The sequence below is a fragment of the Agelaius tricolor genome, unplaced genomic scaffold (assembly GCF_023055355.1).
Source record: "Agelaius tricolor isolate 1412-34295 unplaced genomic scaffold, bAgeTri1.0.p SCAF_25, whole genome shotgun sequence".
In the NCBI taxonomy this organism is placed as follows: domain Eukaryota; kingdom Metazoa; phylum Chordata; class Aves; order Passeriformes; family Icteridae; genus Agelaius; species Agelaius tricolor.
Window position 1 is genome coordinate 8,317,717 of NW_027269285.1, and position 22,325 is coordinate 8,340,041.

Below are 22,325 nucleotides of genomic sequence, written 5' to 3' on the forward strand. Positions count from 1 at the left end.
GAAAGTAGAGGGCCCAGTACGTGTCCCATATGCAACCTTCCAGTCCCATCCAGAGGATTTGATTGTGGAAGGGCTGCCAGATGGGATTCTAGTCTAATATTTTTATTTTTCCTTTTTCATTAAAGCTGAAGCTATGAAAGTAGAGGGCCCAGTACGTGTCCCATATGCAACCTTCCAGTCCCATCCAGAGGATTTGATTGTGGAAGGGCTGCCAGATGGGATTCCCTTCAGGCGCCCGGCCACGTACGGCATCCCCCGGCTGGAGAGGATCCTGCTGGTCAAGGACCGCATCCGCTTCATCATCAAAAAGTGAGGAGCTGATCATTTTTGGCTCTACATTACTCAATGTTTTCTGCCTCTGCCACTTTGCTTCATTTTTCTTCACAGAATTCCAAACTGGTTTCTACTGGTATATTAATTTATGGTACTAAGGAGTGGTTTTTAGTTGATGTCCATTTCAATATATTCAGCTTATCAGGCTGTCACAATCCCTCCTCACGGATGGGTTTCACGATGGTTCGTGGATTTGATCTCAGGGTGCAAAAAGAACCGACACGGCACAGGGGGTTTGCAGTGATAAACAAAACAAATGCACCTTTATTGAATGACCACAGCAAAATGTGATAGAGGGATTAAGGGAGAGAAAAAGATGGAGAAAGAGAGAGAAAAGAGAGAGAGAAAGAGGGGGATATGGCTACCAAATGTAGAGATGAAGTCCTTTGGTCCAGTCCAGTCGAGGATCCGCCTGTTACGTTGGGGAGATCTCAAAACCTCTCGCTAACTCAGAGGTTTTTATTATGATAACTCTGTTGGAAATTGTGAGGGGGGGGAAACAGATACACTAAGGAATAGATGTAACAGGTAGTCCATGCTCTCAGCAGTAAACCAGAGCCATTGTGTTCTTGGTCCAGTGGTCACAACCTGCAGGCAAACATCTCGCTTTGGTCAGCTTGCCTCCCCTACACACCTGCCCCAGGCTGGGGGTTTCAGTCCCAGTCCTTGGAAGGAGCAGAGGGGCCTTTTCACATGGGGGTTCCATGTCTTAGTCCTTGATGGAGAGGCTCCTTACATCTCAGTGTGTCTGTGACAGTGGTTGTAAAACAGGTGAGAGGGGTCTTCTGCAGGGCACCACCGGAACTCAGGAGAAGTCCAGCCAGGCCGAGAGGTGGGACAGCTTCCAAGGCTCTTGTTGCAAAAAGGGCACGGTGCCCCCTTCTTCTTCTCATTGGGCTCAGTAGCATAGAGCAAACAACACCTCTGAGCAATAGTTCAGCACTGTGCTCAGGTCTCTGGGCCTTTGGCGTGTGTAACTTCCTCCTACAAAGCCAGAGATTTTCAGTGGTCCCTAAGGATGATCATGAGGCAGATGAGGGATATTTCAGACACACTCTCACACAGGCCAGTGGATCACTGAGAGTGGTGGTGGAGAGATCTCTTCAATATTATGGACTTTTGTCAGGGGCAGATCTCTTTGTACTGTTCAGATTTCTGCAGCTGCAATACATGTTGAAAGCCATTGACTTTGGAATATTTGATCCTATTTGAAGATCAATCCTGTTTGAAGATCCTGGCCTAATTTCAGCTTATGCTTTTTAAAAAAAATTTGCTGGAATATTGTATCAAGGTATCTAGGACTGTTTCCCAGGGCAAGCTTGAGGCCAACACATGGCTACTGGTTCCTGTGGTTTAGGTGTCCTTGGTGTGTCTGGAGGGAGATCAGGTAGTGAACATGAAGGACAGCTCAGATGGAGATTGACTGAAGTTTAAAGGAAGCTGCAGTGAGTAACAGCTGATGTTTTCCTGTGTTCAGTGGTGTAGGGCCTAATGCAAGAGTTTTTGAAATGAACAGGAATCTGCTGATTGCAATGCTCAGGCTCAGAACTGGGAGTAGTGGCAGCCTCTGACTCTGTGCATGCTGCCTTTTCCACAGGTGCTATTTGCTTACATTGGAGAGGAACAGGCTCAGTTTCTATGATCCTAATGCTTGCAGGTAACTAGAAAAGGAGGAAGTGTAGATCTACCTTGTGTCTCATTTAAAATCAGATATCATACATAGATCTAATTATTTATGCAATGCTGGCACCCACTTTTGTCAAATATGTCTTAGTTGTTAACAAAAATTAATTTTTGGTGTTCATTGATCTTGAAATGTGTAACAAGAGCAGCTAAAAATCTAGTCTGGCTCGGTGAGAAACATCAAAATGTTTAATTTTTTAGTTTGTTCAACTGTGGATAAAATTAGATATATTTTGGAAACAGAAGTCACTGCTTTGAAGTTTACTCTTTTAGAGATTAAATTTTAAATTTCTATCTTTGTTTCTGATGAAGTGTATCTCACAACTCAGAGGTAAGTTTAATGGAACCTGTATGTCACCATGAAATGGGCAGATGCCCATAGTCATCACATATGGGTATTGGGCATGAAAAATGCTTTGTCAATAGGGTTCCAGCCAGCTCTCAGGGTACTTCAGCATTAGTTGGAATTTAGTGCTGGGGATCATGATGTCCCCTGGGAGGATTTTGGGTTTGATCCTTCAGTAAGTAGTAACTTGAGGCTGTAGCTGGAGGCTAGTTTCTGAAAGTGTCTGTCACTGTTGAAACATGCACCTTAAATCTTTCAGGCCTGAACTTCTGAATTCAACAGATCCTCCAGTGGTCAATACAGCTTCAACAGGTAGGTTTTCAAATGTGTGAGTTGTACAAGCACATGTGATATTCCTATTTGTCCTATATACTCATAGTCTTCTGTTATAAAAAGTATTTCAAAGACTGTACTAAAGTGGACATTAAGGATCTAAATTAAGCAGGTATACCATAAGGATGTCTATTTAATGTGTGTGCAGGAATTAAACTTTCCCTTCTTGAAGTTAACTTAGTGTATTGAGTGTTAATAGCCTACTGTACTTTCAAGCACAAAATTTGACTGCAAAAATAGTAGGTAGGCTAGTAACTGAGCCTTAGCCTTAACTGGGCTGTTATGTGGCTCTTTAAATTAGCCTTTTTTGTGTTGTTTAGTAATTTTTAATACTAAAACATGGAGGCAAAGCAAGTACATTGCTCAACTCATAAACCCCCTGTAGCTAAGAAAACTGGTGGTAACCAATTTCTATGGCACAGGGTTCTGGACTGGCTTGTCATCACCAGTTACCACTTTATAGAGACATGTGTGACCTCTGCATCCTCTCTAGTAAGAGAAGAGAGCACCCCTGGGAGCTGTCAACAGCATCTCAGAGAACACAGGAGACAGGAGCTGTCTGAGCCTCCTTTCCTGCAGTTTTCTTCCTGTTTGCATTCTCTCTTTCCCAGGAATTATTATCTCCTCTGCTGCTCCCTGTGTCCACTGGCATCTCAGGAGACAGAGCTGTGGAGCACCAGCCCCTGCTCTCTCAGCTCCTTGTGGCTCCATGTCCAGTTCCTGCTCTGTCCATAGCCCTGATAGCTTCTGTCCCCAGCAGGAAAGGGATGGGATGAGTATAGTATTGTTTAGTATTGTACATGAGTATAGATCTGTAGTTTGACTGGCAGAGGAAAAGATGATTTTCATTTGCATTCCTTTGGGAAGCAGGCTGGTCAGGAAGGTTTTGTGCAATGGCCTCAGTTCTGAAACTTTCAGAAGACTGATAGTGGCTGCAAGACAGACCAGTTGGATCTCAGGAAGTGTCAGCTGGTGCCTATGCTGATAGCCCAGTCTGGTGCAAGTATGGAACACAAGTCATTGCTTTTGCATTCTGACTGAACCCATGGTGTGTAAGCAGGCCAATGTCTTCTTTGAGACTGGGAAGCTTCACTTGTTAGTCACAAAGACATATTCAGGAGCAAAGTGATTGGAATTATATGTGCTTTGATCCCTTAAAAGCAAATTTTCATCCCATATGCATGCCTAATTCAGCACTGAATATCAACAAATGCTTCAGTAAATGAAACCATTGAAAAATTATTTCCATCTCCAAGTAGAATCTGCAGTTTGGAGGTGGATGATCAAAGTATTGCAGCTCTTCAGGTCAAAACATTGTGTGTATTTTGTAGCAAGAGTAATGTCACTGGTTCAGTGGAGTTTTGTCAGTTTTAATATTCTGTCATTATTTTATGGTCATTTTTTCCAGTTCCACATTGAATCCATACTTCTTACATACAGCATTTATGTGTTACCTGAAAATGCAGGATGATTATGCATTGTATAAACGGAACAACTGAAAATATAACCAATATAATTAAGGAATGTTGGTTTTGTTCTGTGCCAGTCTCAAACACAGCGAAAGAGGACTGGCATTCCAGAGTCACCAAACTGAGAAAGATGGTAGATCAACTTTTCTGTAAAATGTATGGTAAGTACAGTATTATTATCTTCTTTTCTGCATGGCTTTGTATTTCTTGTATTGCTTTCATTCCTTCCTTTGAATGTCTGCATGAATGAGACCCTTGTTCAGATTTTTTTTTTTTCCAAGTATTTAAAATTCTGGAAGTTCAGTGAAAAAGAATGTTTTAGTTTACTGCTCATACAAGGTAAATTCATAGTTTAAAAAGAATTTTAAATCTTACAAATGCTGCTCTTCTGATTGCTCTTGATTCCTTCCTGTTTGGATTTTTTCCTTCAATGGTGAAACAGCTGTTTACTTATATCCACTGCAATATCATCATAATTAGTATTAAAACATTTTTGGGTGAATTTTTATGTTCTGTCCAATATGAAAAAAAAAGTCAACTTCATAAGACCTGGAATAAATTTTTTCATGATACTCTATAACAGATTAACAACTTTGGATAAAACAAATGTATTATGCCCCAGTAAGCATATTGATATTGTGACTGCCCAACAGCAACATCATAAAATATGGCAAATTTTTTACATTTTTTACATGCAGAGACTTGTGTTTTGTTGGATTTAGATGTCCTGCATTGTTCCACATTTTAAGAGCACAGTTGCAACAGCCTGAGGAATTGGTATCAGGTAGCTTTTAATAAAGGCTGCTTGGCCAATCTGTCCAGTGACTGGATGCCTTTTGTTCCTACAGCCAAGGCTTTGGGGAGCAAAGACCCCAGAGCTGTTCCATACAAGAAATTTGAAGTTTATCCAACTGACCTCTACGTTGAAGGGCTGCCAGAGAACATCCCCTTTAGGAGTCCCTCCTGGTATGGAATCCCTTGCCTTGAACAAATAATTCAAGTGGGCCACAAAATAAAATTTGTGATCAAAAGGTAAGTCTAAACATGGAGGGGTTTTTAAGAAAGAGTCCAAACAAACACTCTATGTGTAATCAAGCACTTGGTTTCATTAAGTCATGAAGCATTTAATCTCTAATTACCAAATAGGCAAATTGAATATTCTGCATCCTAAAGTGAGCATTTGCAATCCAGACATATATTACAGAATATGTTTTGCATATCTGTTAACATGTTGACAAGTGTGAAAAACATAATAGAAAAATTCAAATTCTTCAATTAATGTCATAATAGGTAGTGGTATTTATTTTATGACAAGAATAAGCAGATTTTTTGTGTCCTGGTTGCAGGCCAGAGCTGCTAAATCACGTTTCAAACGAAGGTACCCAGCACAGGTCAAACCCTCAAGGTAAGACAGGGGCTGTCTCCAAGTGGGAGTAGAAGGGTTTGATGGGGAAACACATCTAGATCAATGCAGCATTTTTCAAGAAGGAACCCATGTGTGATGAGTGTGCTGGCATATTCTTTGTGAGGGTTGGAAGGAATGAACTGAGCACTGTGGATGTGGATGGATTGTGAAATCCTGATGCAGTCCCAGCTGCCTTTGAATAACCAGCCTGGGTCACCTTCAGAGTCCCAGAGAACTGGAGTTACTGTCCTGGCCTGAATCAAAGGTCTGGAGTGCCTTGGGATTTCACAGGGGACCCTGAGCTCTTTCAGGCCTCTGTTGGTAAGGAATTGTAGGGGTTTCTTGAAAGCATGACGTGCCTTTAACAGGGAGAACCACTAAAATAATTTCTTCCTGCATCTGAAGGCTCTAAAGAACAAGTTGTTCTGCTAGGGTTAGTGCTTGAAATTCAGAACTACATTTAAATAGATTTTTCATTATGTAGAGGAAATTAGGTGTATCATTTAAGCTGCTATAAATAATCATTACTCATTGTGTGTCCCTGTGTAATCAGATGTAATTGTGTTGTTAGTTTTCATGTTCCTATGTTGAAAGAAGTATGTTCAAATGTACCTCTGTATCCAGAGCTGGGTGATTCTCTGACACCTGTTTCTGGTTTTCAGGGAGAGAAGATTGGAATTCCAAGATCACAAAGCTAAGAAAGCAAGTAGAAGATATATTTAGTGTGAAGTTTGGTAAGTTAAATGCTAAATGAACTGTTCTGCAATGCTGCTGCATTTTAAAACTCCTCTGCTTAAATATTACAGTATTTACTTAGGCATCAGAAGTATACTAGGGCAGATATGGAAATCTTGACTCCTCTTACCTCTGTTTTACTTACTCTTTCCTGTAACTAACATAAATGTTTTTATAACAGCATCCTAAGCTATTATTTTTCCAGCTGTGTGACGAGATGATTGCACAAAAGCTTTTGGATTAAAAGAACTTCTCAAAATAAAACATTAGACACTGTAGGCCTACATTAGATATTATCTGTAACAGGGTGGGTCAAGTTCCCATTTCCAGTTACTCCACAAAAAATAATAGGGAATCTCTTCAAATATATTTAAATATTTCTAATTTTTTTTTTCAGGAGGCTTGTTAGCTTTGAGTAGCAGAGCTTCTGTAAGACAAGATTCTTAAAATCTTAAAATTTTATCTCAATCTTGGAATTGAGATAAAATTCCACCCATTGAAGTTTGTAATATATGATTGAATCTTTATTTTCAGCCGAAGCTCTGGGGGTTTCAGAGTCAGTGAAAGTTCCCTATTCTGTGTTTGAGTCAAACCCTGACTCCTTGGTGGTGGAAGGTTTGCCAGAAGGAGTCCCCTTCCGGAGCCCCACGTGGTTTGGAATCCCGCGCCTCGAGAGAATCATCCGTGCCAGTAACAAAATCAAATTTATTATTAAGAAGTAAGTTTGTGATCCAGTTATTTTTATATTATATGCTCTGATTTTGAAGTTACTTGACTTCATTCCCAGCAACTTTAGGTTTTAAATGCTACCTAAGCTCTGCTTCCATGAAACACAAAGAATATTTTGCACATAGGATTTATCTCATACAAGGACATACATTCCTCATTCAATTTCTGTAGATGTATAAATTGTGTGTTTCATGCATCAAGAATTGAGAGGGAAAATGGTCTTGTACCTGGAAGCTTTGTTCCTTCTTTTTTTTTTTTTTTCCTTTTTCTCTATTTTTCTTTGCTTGAAGTAAACCCAGAAGAAAATTGCAGAATAGAAAATACAGCTTTATGTTTTCTTTTTTTTTGTGGTTATAGTAGATGGAGAGTCAACCATGTTTCTAACAGAATTTCCTTGTAGAGAACTGATGTTATGTGAATTGGAACTCAACTGAATTCCAAGAAATTGGTAACTTTTTGCTGATGACTTGACTTGCAATTGATTGGATTTGTTCTGTTCAACTTCCAGGCCTGATCTTATCATTTCCCATTTGCCTCTAAGACTGGCTAGTAAATTAAAGAAAAAAGGTAAAGAATTAAATATTATTTGCTGCCATCCATTTGTAAATACTTCCTTTCTGCTTCCCTAGCAGACTGAGAGATCTTTGTGGTTGAAAAATGCAGGTGTTGTAAATAAAAGGCATTATTTAAGGTGATCTAGCATAGTGGCCTCTAAATCTGCTATTATTTGAGAAAGACATTCAAACCATAAATGTATCTGCTTTTCTACTTAACTATTCTAGTACAAAGAATGGAATTTACTCAATTTTGACAACTTCTATTTCACTTTTAATGGCTTCAACCATTTTAAACTGAGAGCTGTGAACTGCTGTAAATAATAATGGTGTTTATAAGAAAAGCATAAAAGAATCTTTTGTCTGTAGAAAATTCAGATGTTACTAATTTTTTGGGATTTTAGATAATAAAAAGTACCAAAACTCTCCTTCACACTTAGAAAAAACAAAGTCTTTTGTTCTGAATTAATGGAAAATCTAGATGTGTCTTTTTCAAGAGCAGTAAACCTACTTTTTAAGATTGTGAGCATCACTGTATTGTTCAGGTTTTACTGTGCAGACTCTACTTAGTTCAGTCTGTTAGAATTCTTAGAATACAGCTGTTCTTTTATTAGGTGTACAGAATTTGTGCTTCACACTTTGTGTTCTTTTGGCTTCCAGGAACTGGCCCAAGGACTTCCAAAAGGTCACGAAGTTCTTCAGAAAATTCAAGTGTTCCAGAGATTGAAGTTACTATTGAAGAGAGTATGGAAGAAATAAATATTCTTCTGAAGTTCTTTTATTATATTCTTCTATATTTTCTGTTCTTCAAAGCTTTCATAGCCCATAAGGAACATACACCTCATGTAGCAAACTCTTGAGGGCTCCAGATACACTTCAGTATAAATTAACTTTATAACTTTATATAACTTTATAACTTTTTTCCTTTCTGAAACAAACTGGATACTGTGTAGATGATGCTTAGGTAAAATGTTGCAGTTTGACAGCTTGCTTGGCCCATTATTCCAAGCTGAGATGTGGGAACTGATGTAGTCCTGAGCAGAGAGATCACAGATGTGGTCAGTAGCATTAAATGCTTAAATACAACTCTAGAACTTCCTAAAGGCTTTTTAAAAATTCTATTCTTGATTCAGAATTGAAGATTTCTCTAGTAATCCAGTTTGATGCATTGTTCTTTTTGTATGATGTCTTGTTTCTGCTCTCTACCTTATATATGTAATGTCTCTTCATAGGTCCTAAAAAAGACCAAACCACAAATGCAGAAACTAACTCTGATACCAATGGCTCCAATGCAAATTCAAAGCAACAAGGAAAAGACTTTTCTTTTGGTAAGTGTTGGAGAAATTAGCACAGATGCATTCCTTTAATGTTGATGTGGAACACCTGGATTACATATCAGATATTTTGAGTTCGTGTTCTGATGTACAGTTAGTGAGTGACTGAAGTCCTCCCTTTTGTGTACATTCAGTTCTTCATTATGTGTAGTAATCTGCAGTAGAGAAATCCTGGATGATACGTGGAGCATGCTGCACAAATGCAGCCCAGATCCATTAGATATTATTGATTCAGGTGCAGAGGCAGTTTTTGATTTTTGCTGCTCTGTTACTGCACAATGCTGCAGACCCTTGAAGGACTTTTCTGGTGCAAAGTACAACCAAGTGCATAAACCCAGCTGAAATGAGCATGAATTTCTTAAGCCCTCTACAAATTTGAAATGTTGACATCCCTGTGCAGAGATACCAGGTGGGATGTAGGGACCAGGAAGGATTTGAACTAACATTAGTGAGCTATGACCTGTCAGAGCTGATTGTGCATGACTGCCATGATTGACCTCTCCAGTTCTGGAAGATCAGTAGAGGAAAAGCTGGGCAGGACTGAAAGCCAGGCAGTTGTGTTCATCAATATAGGCCATGAATTTTTGGCCATGGAGACCCAGGCCTGTTGCTGCAGTGCTCTGAACAGAAATCTCAGTATTGAAAGCAGGATCAATTTGTAATCCAAAAAATTCTTTGTTGTGAAGTGAGGTCAGTGACTGCATTCAAAGTAACTGTAAGGAGTTCTAAGTCTCAGTAAATCTTTTTTTTTAGCATACTTAGATTCTGAGTTTATTTGCTTACATTTGTGTAGGAATTTGCTGTTATTTGCTTTATGTTTTTCTGTCCCCTATGCTTTCTTTATAGCTGTATGGTCAAAAAACCTATAAGAAAGGAATTATTCACTCCTGCCAAGCCAATTGAGAACTAATGAGATACTGATCTAGCACGGGTTGTAGTCATATTCAGAGTTGTGTACAATTTTCTTGGACTTTTATTGCTTGTTAGACCTAGTTGTTTTGATTTTTTTTAATCTGCAACTTTTTTAAGCTTTAGTCTGAGGTTTTAGTTTTGTAGACCAGCCATGGCCCACTTAGTGCAGCCACAAGTAAACTGGTGTAGAAATTGCTCTGATGGCTGTCAGAAACAAAATGCTTAAATTAAATGGATATTTAATCTCACCACTAAAGTAGAAAATGTGCTAGAGATTAAAGTTCTCAGGAGAGGGGCAAGTGTTTCAGGGCTGTATCACTGGACATAAGAGGAACTTTGTGCCACTGTTTTGAGTGCTGGTTCAGATGAGTAAATTTCCTGCTATCTGATAGTAAATTTGGATCACTCTTGGATTAATTTCACTTTTAATCACCTTTGCTTTATTTAGTTACAGTATCTTTCAAAGCTTCAGGGAAATAAGGATGGATGTGGATATAGTTTTGCAGAATGAAAGCCATTTTGCACATTTTTGCTGCCATAGTAAATTGGTTATCAAACATAATAATTTATTAAAGATTTGTTAAAATGTTATTCAAAGACTGATTCTTTGTGTGAGTGTTGTTCTAATTCTTCCAATTTCTTCCTGGCAGAGCTGTGGAATGCCAAAATCAATGACTTGAAGGACAAAGTAGAAAATATGTTTAATGAAAAATGTGGTATGTTTATTGATTCTTTATTACTGAGATGCCTTTCTTATGAACATGCAGTTAGATCAATGTATGAGAGGTGTTCATATGTTTATTCCAGAGGTCCTGCAATCCTTGTGTACCTTAGAGTTTCCCATCTGAGTTCATTCTCATGTGCTTGCAATCCAGTGTCACATTTCCACTTATTATTTTACTTGGGTTTGAAAATGGAGAAGTTGTAGTTGGATTACAATTTTTTAAATGAGCCACAGAGTGATTTCACACACTGGCACATCCTTTTGAGCTGTCATCTCTCTGCTTGTAAATGGACTTGGTATGACTCTGCATGACTGAAAACAGGCTGTGGGTGGTATCTGGAGAAATTGCTCCATTATATTCCAACACTTCTTCTAGTGCAGGCTGTTTGGAAACTAGTGACTTTGGGAAGTGAGAGTAAGGCTTCTCCTTACCCTTCTGAGTGTGGATTCTTGAACAAGAGCACAAATCTCACCTGTGCTTGGTGCTGTTCTCTAGAAGAGAGAGAGGCAGAATGCATTGCCTTTAACAAGATGTGTCTTGATTTGAAAAGCCAGGTGTCTGCTAAGGAAGGCAGGAACCTCCCTTGAAATGGAGAATGTAAAACCCCTCCCTCTGAATTATTATAATTTTGAATTATGGGGCTCTCAGGCAAAGATATGGGATTAGGAATAACAGTTCTTTATTAGGAAAACTCAAAATAAAAATGCAGTAATACAAAACAGCACTGGCAGAGTGAGAGCAGTCCCTGTCCCCTGTGTGTCAGGGGGTGGCACAGCCCCATCCCATGGGGGCTCAGCCCTCCTGCAGTGCCAGCTGTGGCTCTGCTGGAGCAGGGATCCTGCACAAGGGGGGAGTTTTCCTCTGCAGCTCCAGGGCTGCTGCAGATGGGCCTGGGCTCCCTCTGGCCATGCAGGGCAGCAGAAGCTGCTCCTCTGGCAATGCCCTGGGCAAAGGCTGCTGGGCTGTGCCAGGCTCACATTGGATCCAGGTAGGAATGCTTGGCTCCTGCCCTGGGCAATGCAGCATCTCCCCATGGGATGCTGGAATTGGATCAGCCCTGCAGGGACACTCAGTGGCCATGGACAGCAGAGATCTCCTGCAGGGAGGATTGGCTGGGGGAGAGATCAAGAAAAAACTGCCCCAAGAACAGCAGAGAACTGCCCCAGCTCTGACACATGGGGACAGAACACACACCCCCAGCTACATCTTGCATTTGCAGCCCAAGACAAAAGTGCCATACAGATAGGACAGTCATGCATGCAGACCAAGACAGTGGCATGAGCTGGATGCAAATCACAAATTTTCAGCAAATTATGGTGAGATTTACTGCAGCAGAATGAGTTAAGTTTGAAACTGTTCATTTTCTCCCTGCATAACTCATAGCTGTCACCAAAAAAGGCAAAGCCTGCTGGTTTTACCTAATTGAGTATGGATGTGCCAACTACTCTCTTCCATTTATAGCAGAGGTATTTCTATATATTCTATTTCTGTTCACATCAGTTGCCTCACTGTGCCTTATTTGCTCTGGTGCATTTCAGGAGAAGCTCTGGGCCGCAGTGGGCCAGTGAAGGTGCCATATGCACTGTTTGATGCCTACCCTGAGGATTTCCACGTGGAAGGATTGCCTGAGGGGGTGCCCTTCCGCCAGCCTACCACCTTTGGGATTCCCAGACTAGAGAAGCTCCTGAGGAATAGATCTAAAATAAAATTTATTATTAAAAAGTAAGGCTCCCGTACGTCTTTGATAATCTGTTCTATGAGAATTGAAATGTAGACCAAAAAATGAAGTTGTGTTGCCAAGTTGCTAAATTACTCTATAAAATACACACTGGAATATTTTTCTTGAGGAAATGATCAGAAAGCTCTTGTGCAAGTGGAACAAGCTAGAATAATCTCTTTGTTCTGACAGCCTCTTAGACTTTGTTGTGAGAGGAAGAGCAAGTGCATATTTCTTATTCTATCACAATTATCACATCACTGGTTTAGTTCCTACTGCAAGGAGCACTTATGGGCTACTCATAAACTTTGCTGGTTGTGTATTGGGAGCTGAGGAGTGGAGATTATTTTAATGAGAGCTGTAAGAATTTTCATTCTTTTTCCTAGAACAGGTTTAGATATTCCTGTGCCAGTGCAGAAACAGTGGCAAGAGAAATTACAGGGACAGATAGTGATAGAACAAGGGAGAATGGCTTTAAACTGACAGAGAGCAGGGTAAAATTAAATGTTTGGAAGGAATTTACACTGGCAGGGTGTTGCCCAGAGAAGCTGTGGCTGCCCCAGCCCTGGAAGTGTTCAAGGCCAGGTTGGATGGGGTTTTGAGCAACCTGGTCTTTATTAGGTGTCCCTGCTCATGGCAGGTGCAAGGTTTTAGGTTCTTTCCAACCCAAACCAGTCTTAGATTCTGTGATTCTGGGAAGTTATGGAGCCTCTCAGTCACTGCATTCTTGACTGTCTGTTTGGCTGAGAGGACATCACTTAGTTACCATTTTAGAAAATGGGATTTTCTTTAATGTTGATGTTATATAATTCTATTATTGTATGTAAAAGATTCAATCTGTTTGCAGGCCTGAGGTGTTTGAGGCAGCTATCAAAGGAAATTCTGGTAGAAGCTCCCAAGGTGAGTTTTGCAACTGCTTAACTTTCCAGATAAAAGTTTATTTCAAGGGTTAAATATTAATTATGAGAGCAGCATGGTGTTAATACATTCCTGAAAGATTTATTCTACATTGCAGTTGCTTGGTTTGTTTGCTTGTTTGTTTGTTTTTAAGATGGGAAAAGCACCAGTTACAGTTTAAATATAGCTCTTACAAGGCAGTATTAATTTTTTGAAGTTATTCACAAATAATTGTGCCTTTAATGTATTCTTTACTACATTCCATCAACATGTAGCCAGTAATGTAGGATTCAAGGAGTCATTCAGGTCTAGAGATAAATTATTTGCTCCTAGTATGTAGATCATCTAAATGACACAGGCACCAGAGACAGGAGTACAAATAGCCAGTAGGAAATTGTGTCAGGCAGGTAGGTCATGGAATAAATGCTCCCATTTTGAAACTGAAACTAGGTCCTCTTTGAAAACTTAGCCAATATTTGTTGTTTTGCAATATTTTCTTTATAGATGAGACTGAAGATTTTGAGCTCTCTATAAATGTTTTCTAAATTAATCCTCTTAGGAAAAAATAATTCCTCCAGTAATGCCAATACAGCAAGGACCACAAAAAACACAGTGAAAACAGCTGAAAGTGCTGAAGACCTAAACATTGTTAAAGTAACCATAAAAGGTGTGTATACTGCCTGGTTTCACATCATAATGCTTGTGCTTACATTCTTCATGATATCTGCTTAGTTTGATATTTTCCTACAGTCAGTCAGAAATACAAGTACAGTCAAGAAAGAACATAAGTTACCTTTTGGTTTTGCTGAGATGTTAAATATTATCTAACACTCATTAATATCTCATCAGTGACATCTCTAGAATATTCTTAGTCCAACCACCTGTTGAGAAGTGTCCACATTTTTATGATGCAATAAATGAAATATTGACTTGCAGTTCTTGGCAACTTCCAGATGTCAGTACTGAACTGAATTGAATGACCTTGCAGGCTGAGCTGCTTTGTCTTAACACCAATTACTGCTTTTTTTGTTGCCTGCTATGGCCATCTACTGAATGATCACTTTGCTTTTACCTTTACATACCATTCTATGTTCCATAAGAAAATAAAATACAATTTGTTGGTTTAAATTACTTTACAAAATCATCTCCAGACATTTCTGGATTCATCCCTGGAAGTGTTCAGGGCCAGGTTGAGTGGGGCTTGGAGCAACCTGGTCTAGTGGAAGGTGTCCCTGCCCATGGCAGGGGTTTGGAACTGGATGATCTTTAAGGTCTCTTCCAAACCAAACCATTCTAGTATTCTGTAATTTCTTAGCAACCATCTATTTGTGTGTATTTTTACAATTTGGTGTTATACTAAAATGAGGAGCAAAGACAGTCCCTGTTTAGAAGCTCTTGAGTGTACCTGCTTTGAGTAAACATGCAGGGATAAACAAGCTTCAGGGGGGGAAATCTCTGCTTAATTCTCATCCTGTTCTCACAATTTCTTGCAGATGATGAAAATGAGCGACTGCCAAAAGCAGAAAATGCCAGACAATTGAGAGAGCAAGTAAATGATCTTTTTAGCCAGAAATTTGGTAATTGCTTCTTACTGCCCATTTTTATATAGGTGTGAATGCAATCAGTGTTGTTCATCCTGCAGTTAGTGAATGAATATTCACTCACAGTGAATTACCTATATGGTTATTAAAATTTGAGAATTGTATATGAATGTTGTGCTTTGACTCCAGAAAGAATATTTTGTAAGTGATGTAGATAGTTTGGTGTTTTAAACAAAGTCCTAAGGCTCTGGATTGCTTCATGGTTCTCCTTCCATTTTCCTTTTTTCTTTGTCAACATGGATGAAGTATTTATTTTGCTGGCAGTCCATGGTTCTTCTCAGGGCTTCATAATCCTGACCTCTTAATACTTGGCATTAGAGTAATTTTAAAAATTCAGTTCAACCTTTTGCTGTGTGTTGTTTTGTTTGGCTTTTTACTTTGCATTGTACAGTAGCAGTGAGTTGGGTCTCCTAATCTGAAATTCCTTCACTTGTGCTGCATTGGATTGCTTTTCATAGCATTGCAGGAAGGGTTTTTTTTCTCTTCATGCAGCTATCTCCTTTAATATCCTGTTCTGTAAGAGCAGAGTCTGTGTTCTCCATAGGCTGAACTGTCAGAGTTGGGGCTGGCACTAATGCTCTCATGGTAATGTTCATGGTGGAATCCAGAACCTCATTTCTAACACTGTAATTGTTTCATTGTCAAGTGAATTTTCAGAGTTTCAGATCTGATAGAAAGCATGGTTTGAATTTTGTTTCTTAATTATCTGAGGACTTTTTCTTCAGTGTAATCATAAATACTGTGGGTTTGAAAATAAACATTACCTCTCTCACTTAGGTGAAGCCACTGGTATGAATTTTCCTGTGAAAGTTCCCTACAGAAAAATCACTAACAACCCTGGCTGTGTGTTGGTGGATGGATTGCCTCCAGGTGTGGCATTTAAAGCACCCAGTTATCTGGAACTCAGCTCAATGAGGAAGATTTTGGATTCAGCAGAGTTCATCAAGTTCACTGTCATTAAGTATGTAGTTGCCATTAATTAGATTATGAGTACAATCCCATAGCTGGAATAAATGTGAGAGAATAGAAATTGTAGTGCATCTTTAAATAGAGGTTGGCTCTTTTTGGATAACAATATATCAGGTCAAATGAAGCCCAGATGTTCCCAGCATGAATGAAGGAGGACATGTCCAATTTGGTATGACAAAAGGCATTTTACCAATACTGCATATTACAGCAAGCTATCTTTTGAGTTCAAATCTAATCATAATATGCTAAAAAGTCCTGTAGTTTTCTGGGCCTTGCTCTCCCAGTCATAATATCAAGTTTTGAAACAAGTCCAAAGCTCATTGGACTTGTATATTTTAAAATACAATATTGTTCAATTATAGTATAAGGGAATTTCATTTGTATCTGTATATCTCCATAGACACACACACACACATATTCAATGTTAATTTGTATGCATTGAAGCAGAACAGATCAAACTTTGGAATCATTCTAAGGAGGAGCTGAAAATATAAAATTGATCAGTTTCTGCAACTTCTCAAATCACAGATGACTTCACAGGAGTTTAAAAGCTTACATTTCTCTTTAGAGAGAGAAATTTCTTAGATTTTACTAAGGAATCTGAGTTCTCACCCCTTCATCATGACATATTCTGACCAAAAGGACTTTGATGTGTTTTTGAATTGAACCCTGAAGAAGAGGTGATTCCTTGCCAAGTAGCAGTGACCAAGTACCTGTTACTTTTCAAAATGCTGGTTTTGAAGAACCAAAGTGCCCAAGAGCTACTATTCCTTTGTTTTACTTGCCTTTCTTTTCATGTTTTAGCATGACCTGTGTTATAGAGGGTGTGGGGAGGTTACATTGGGAGGAATCACCATGAGGTGCATTTCAGAATCAGTAATTTTTCTATTTTTTTCCAGGCCATTTCCAGGACTTGTGATTAACAATCGTGAGTATTGATGAGACACTGATGACAAATGCATTTTTTTAACCTACCAAGATTCATTTTCTACATTGTGTCTTAGTGGCAGAGGCCCCAAGTTCTTAAGTCTCTGTATAATTTTGCCTGTGTATTTCTCATTAAGATTTCCTGACTAAACATGGATGTACAGTTAACTTGAGGGCAGGGGGATAAATTTACATTTAAACAGCACAAGATTAGCATTGACTTGATATGAAAATGCAAGACTCTGATTTTGTATTTTTCAGCTGCAGAGTCCCAAAGAAATTTAGGATCCTGATTGAGCAGCACACTTACATGAGAGTTGCTGTGTTGTAGATTTAAATCCATCACAGTAGCAGTTACTAAGAGCTTTCCAGTAGCTGCACAACCTTGTTCCAGTGAAAAATTCTGCATTCTGCTGAAATGATAACTTTTTAGAGAGGCAGACTGTAGTTAACTGAAGTGCTATGGCCAATTTGGCCCTCACAATGAAATTGTTTGGGGTAGTGGGAAGGAAAGGTATAGTGTTTTGGTTGTTAAAATAATTTTGGAATGGTATTTCCAGAGAATTTAGTTAGAAATGGAAGAATCCATTGAGCTGTTGTCAGTTCAGCATAAGTTGTCAATGTGTGTTGGGACTGGGGGAGCAGATTGGCCATGGATCACATGAGCTTTGGGCATTACCTGTGTCCACTAATTATGATCAAAATGATTATAATTATTTATATATACTATATATATATATATAAAAATATTATATATACTGATGGATACCAATGTCAATGAGTGACAGGCTCACTAATTATGATCAAAATGATCTTATACTGATGGATACCAAGGTGAACAAGTGACAGTCTCTGAGCCAACTGCTTATAAGTATTATTTCTTATTTCTTATTTCTTATTTATTCTTCACCTAAAGAACATGTGGAAACTTAAGAGGAAAGTTTTGGTGCTTGCAGGCAAGACAGGGAATGTTTTTCCTGTAGCAGAAAGAATTGAACTGCATCTCAGTCACAGTGTTAGTGACCTGTTCATGTGAGAAGTTTGAGGGTTTGCAGATTTAAAGGTTTTTCTTGTGTTGCATGTGAACCATTTCCATTGTGAAGTAAAACAATGATCATGTTTCATCTTAGAGCTGCTAGAAGAAGCTGAAGCACAAGCAGAATCACCAGCAGCAGCAGCAGCAGCCCCTACCACAGCAGTACTACCAGGTGATGCAGAGTGGGACACGGGTCCTTGCAGGAGGGTGGGGAATGGGGTTCTGCATCCTGGGAGATGTCATTAGCACTCATGTCCTATGTGTCAGGGGTTCATGATGAGCCATTTCATTCTGAGAAATGAATAGCTGTTAACTTTCATAACTGTTAAACTTCAAATAACTTTATTGGCTGTTAAACATTAGTGGAAAGTGACTCTCCTTTCTTCAAGCTGTGTCATTGGTGTGTTCCTTGATTTGATTTTTACAGATGATGAGTGAGCTGGAAAGAAGGATTAGTGGGGGCAATGTGTACAGACAATTCAGCATCCATTTATTAATGTTTGCTTAACTCAGATGTGTGCATGTCTGCATGTACAGCCAACTGAAGTTTGCCTTCACAGCTGGCAGAGGGGTCTGGGTGGAGTTTGTGCCAAGCTCTGCAGCTCCTGCTGGACTGCATCTGGGACTGCACACACATCACCTGGCTCAGTCTGAACAGAGAACTTAGCTTTGGGCTGTGAATTAACTAAAGGAAATGTGGTTGGCCAACTTCACTTTGATCCAATACAGCTTTTAAATGTCCATATACCTTTTAAAAATGTGTATGCTGAGTTGGTGTAGTGTGGGGAAAACTTTTGTAATTGACTGAATGAATTATTACACAAAGGAGCTGGGAAACCAAGAGAAAACATCTGATAAACATTTTAAGAGTAAGGGACACTTGTATGATGAAAATTATTAGAAAGGAAACTGCTGGTTCCTCTATTTCCATGTGGAGGTGTGGGAGGGAGGAGATCAGCTGCTGGAGGTTTGGGAGCTTGCTGCAGTCTCTTGGTCCTTAACATCTGCAGTGTTAAAAAGGGTAAATGGTTTTCCCAGAACATGTTCATCTACAATCCATGCAGAGATAGTAGAAAACTCAGCATGGAATTAAAGCATACTGGTCCTTTATTATGCACCTTCCCACTGTGCCCCAAAGTACACACACTTGCCATCACAGACAATGCTTAGGGGAAGTGGTGACTCTCTCTTTAAGCTGTTCCAAATTTGGTGTACTCTGTGCAAATGCACATTGTGCTGTTCTGGGTCTTGGTGATATGTCTGCCACAGTGAGCCATTCCTAGAAGAGAAAGTGTTACATGGTTAAATGTAATAAATGTTTGGGGATATTTTCTATTTTGTTGCAGACTATAGAAAGCTACACAAATTTATCTCAGTCAGAGATATGAGTCTGATTGTTTTAAGAAAAATGAGTTGCTTTTTTGACTGAAAACTTGATTTCCCTAATCTGATTCATCTTGTGGAAAATATATTGATATTCATTTGACTGTATTTTTTTTTTCATTTAAGAGCCAGCTGAACCAAGCCAGATAGAAGTATCTCTAGGAGGTAAGTGTTTGTCTTCAGTTACTATCAAGAAATATTTTTAAGTAATGCTGAACAAAGTTGCATCTGTTTTTAAAGTCAGGTCAGTCAAAATCAAGCAGAGCTCTTTTACTGGTTCCTGGCACATTTCTTCATTTCTAGTAATGCCATGCTGCATCATGTGAAGAATACTTAGCAGCAAAAATTACTATTGTAATAATTGTACAAAGGAGTTCTAGGAATTCTTTGTGGCTGGTGAGTCTTGCTCTGAGGCTCTGAGTGACTTCATATCCTGAATGATGCATCTTGTTATTCAGGGCAGGAGCTTCCACAAGTGATGCAAGTGAGTGCTTGCCATCATCAGGAACTCTGAATGCCACATTGGCTTGGATACACTGTGTTGGGGGCAAGGGAGTGGGGAATTGTTGTTCTTCTAGCACTTAAACTCTAGAAAACATCCAACTTTCCTATTGTCCAAGAATATACTTGAACTGTATCCTTTTCAGCCAGAATCACAGACTCATTTAGTCTGGAGAAGCCTTCTAAAAGCATCATCATTACATTACAGTGGAAATGGTAATTTTCACAGAATCAGATTGCTGTGAATATAATTTTATTTATTATTATTGGTTTAAAAAGATAATGAATGCTTTTCATGTTTTTATAAATTTTTACTTAAGTAAAACAGTAACAAAATTTGTGGGGAAGTTCTACTTTTTTAATTCACTACTACTTTTTTAACAGATAACACAGAAACAGAAGAAGAGTTTCAAATAAAGCAAGATCCAGACCTGACCTAGACCTCATCAATACTGGGTAAAAGAATTTAGTGTTTCTTGAAGTCAACACCTATCAAGGAATAATATTTTTATATTTTTGGCTGGGGAAAGGAGAGATGAAGTATAATACTGAATGTCAGAAAGTGCCTGTACTTTAGTTCTGAATTATTTTATGTGTCTCAGTTCTCACATAGAAGATTCAGGTGCTTTGCACTTTCTTATCCAAACACAATATGAAGCACACTGTGTTCAAATTTGTGAGGAACTCCTAGAAAAATACAGCCTACAATGTGTGATGGTAATCACATATCTCAGAAGCAGAGCAAGTGAAAGCTGAGGGAATTCAGTGTTTATGTAAAGCTCTGATATGGTTGTGTGAAAAAGCATTATTATTCTTGGTAATGCACATACATTTCCAAATTGTAATTGAGCAGGAAAGCTCTTGCCTATGATTGTCTGAGTATTGTCTGAGCTTGGGACACTCAGTAAAACTATTAACTGTCATGACAAACCAACCTCCTTTAAGAGTTTTTTTTCTTTATTTACCATAAATTAAACTTTTGTAAATTAAACTATGCTTTTCATAATGCCCAAATGTCCAGATCTTTCTCTTACTCTGTTTTTAACGTCACTTGTTCGTAAAAATTACATTTTTGTGGTTGTGGAGAGCAATGTTAGCTTTGCTATCACATCACCAAATCTAAAATGCTGACCCACATGGTCTGGAGTCTCTGTGCTTCATACAAAGAAAATGGTAGTGCTTCTTCCCATTTCAGTTTTTGGTAATGCTGAGCCCCAGTTTTTTCCTCGTTAGGCAGCTTTTGATACTTCAGCAATTTGATTTGATTGGTGTAAAGTTAAATGAAGCATTGGCTAGGGGAGCCTGGAGCCTGTGGGTTTCATTCCTGGCACCAGCTGAGTTTTTGGAGCCAAGGGACAGCCTTGGTACAGCATGAACACAGCCCAGGAGAATGGAATGATGTGGTGGAAAGCTGCAGGAACTGCCAAACCAGCATCCCAGCTGTGCCCTGAGCACTGCAGGACAGCAGTGGTGCTCTTATTCAATCACCTCTGTGTGGGAGGTATTTGTCATGAAACTGAATGTGGCAGGATAAAATGTACTAAAAGAAGAGCTTTGATTTGTCATGGGACACACTGCAGGCAGTGAGAAATAATAAATCATCTCACTTGTGACCTTTAATTGACAAAAATGTTGTCTGAGCAATGGCTGCACAATTTGATGCTGCAGTAGTTCAGAGTTTTGGATGCTGTAGGCCATCCACTGAATTGATCCTAAAATAAATATTTGTTCTGAATTCTGACAAGAGACTGCTAGAGCACACATTTCATCTCATATTTATTGAGAGCAATATTCAGTTCCTGCATGTTTGCTGAATCTATGTCACAATAGGACACAAAATAAATGACACTCACACGCTGAGGTGTCCAAGGCAAAAAAGGCACGTTTATTACCAGACCTTGATATTTATACAATTCCAAAAGTGACCATGGATTGGAGGATGAAATTGCCACCTCTCCAACCACACTGGTCAAACCAACAGCCCATCAATTCTCTCCTCCAGAAAGGAATGGAAAACAATCATTATTTACATGAAAAGTGCATGAGAAACTCCATTACAAAAATGTAAACATCAGAAGGCTTAGAAGAACTTTGTAAGAACAGGGTGACAAATCTAGGCCTAAAGAACTGGAAAAAAGAATACAAACTGCTCATAGTTGTAATAAGGCACAAGACTTCAATGAAATTAACTGAATTTTTTAATTTCTCTTACCCAGTCAGAAGCTGCCTGTTCTGAGAAGAGCCTGCTCGGCCTGTCTAGAGCTGTGTAATATAACTGTATAAGAGAAGTATCTTCTATACAAACTCTTTTGTACTATTATATAGAAATGTCTACTTTTTCAGCAGTTCTGTGAATTGACCTAATAATGACTGTAGATTTGGATTGTATGAGTTTACTTTGGAATATATTTTAAGGACTAAATTTGATGCAGCAATGCTGGGGAGATGGCAGGGATTAAAATCAACAGGGACATAGCTCAGGCTGTATACATTTTCCAATAAAGCTGAATTTCACTGTACCTGAATGCATCCTAACTTTTGTAATGAAAAAATTCCTGCAAAGAGTTCCATTTGTTTACTTTGGAGGAAAAAACCCTCTACATTAATTTTCTGCCATTACTTTAATGTCTCATTGGACAACAATATCTGTATATTTGAATTAATTTTTCCTATTATATCTATCATAATTAATATGTTTTTCCTAAATAAAAGATAAAATTATCTACTTGATGGTTA

The 22,325-nt window shown here is 38.8% G+C and overlaps 1 protein-coding gene across 1 annotated transcript in view; it reads left to right on the forward strand.

Annotated features, from left to right (window-relative positions):
- GTF2I (general transcription factor IIi) overlaps positions 1–22,314 on the forward strand; it is a 73,610-nt gene extending 51,296 nt beyond the window's left edge. The window contains exons 27-47 of the mRNA XM_071447689.1: positions 126–309; positions 2,622–2,674; positions 4,242–4,325; positions 5,013–5,196; positions 5,511–5,569; positions 6,232–6,303; positions 6,839–7,022; positions 7,542–7,600; positions 8,248–8,331; positions 8,820–8,915; positions 10,484–10,549; positions 12,097–12,280; positions 13,123–13,175; positions 13,732–13,839; positions 14,666–14,749; positions 15,551–15,734; positions 16,642–16,670; positions 17,800–17,877; positions 19,215–19,253; positions 19,974–20,045; positions 21,806–22,314. Of these exons, the coding sequence (XP_071303790.1) occupies positions 126–309; positions 2,622–2,674; positions 4,242–4,325; positions 5,013–5,196; positions 5,511–5,569; positions 6,232–6,303; positions 6,839–7,022; positions 7,542–7,600; positions 8,248–8,331; positions 8,820–8,915; positions 10,484–10,549; positions 12,097–12,280; positions 13,123–13,175; positions 13,732–13,839; positions 14,666–14,749; positions 15,551–15,734; positions 16,642–16,670; positions 17,800–17,877; positions 19,215–19,253; positions 19,974–20,029 (1,940 nt within the window). The 3' untranslated portion in view covers positions 20,030–20,045; positions 21,806–22,314. The remainder of the gene's footprint in view (positions 1–125; positions 310–2,621; positions 2,675–4,241; positions 4,326–5,012; positions 5,197–5,510; positions 5,570–6,231; positions 6,304–6,838; positions 7,023–7,541; positions 7,601–8,247; positions 8,332–8,819; positions 8,916–10,483; positions 10,550–12,096; positions 12,281–13,122; positions 13,176–13,731; positions 13,840–14,665; positions 14,750–15,550; positions 15,735–16,641; positions 16,671–17,799; positions 17,878–19,214; positions 19,254–19,973; positions 20,046–21,805) is intronic.
- Positions 22,315–22,325: the final 11 nt, after the last annotated feature.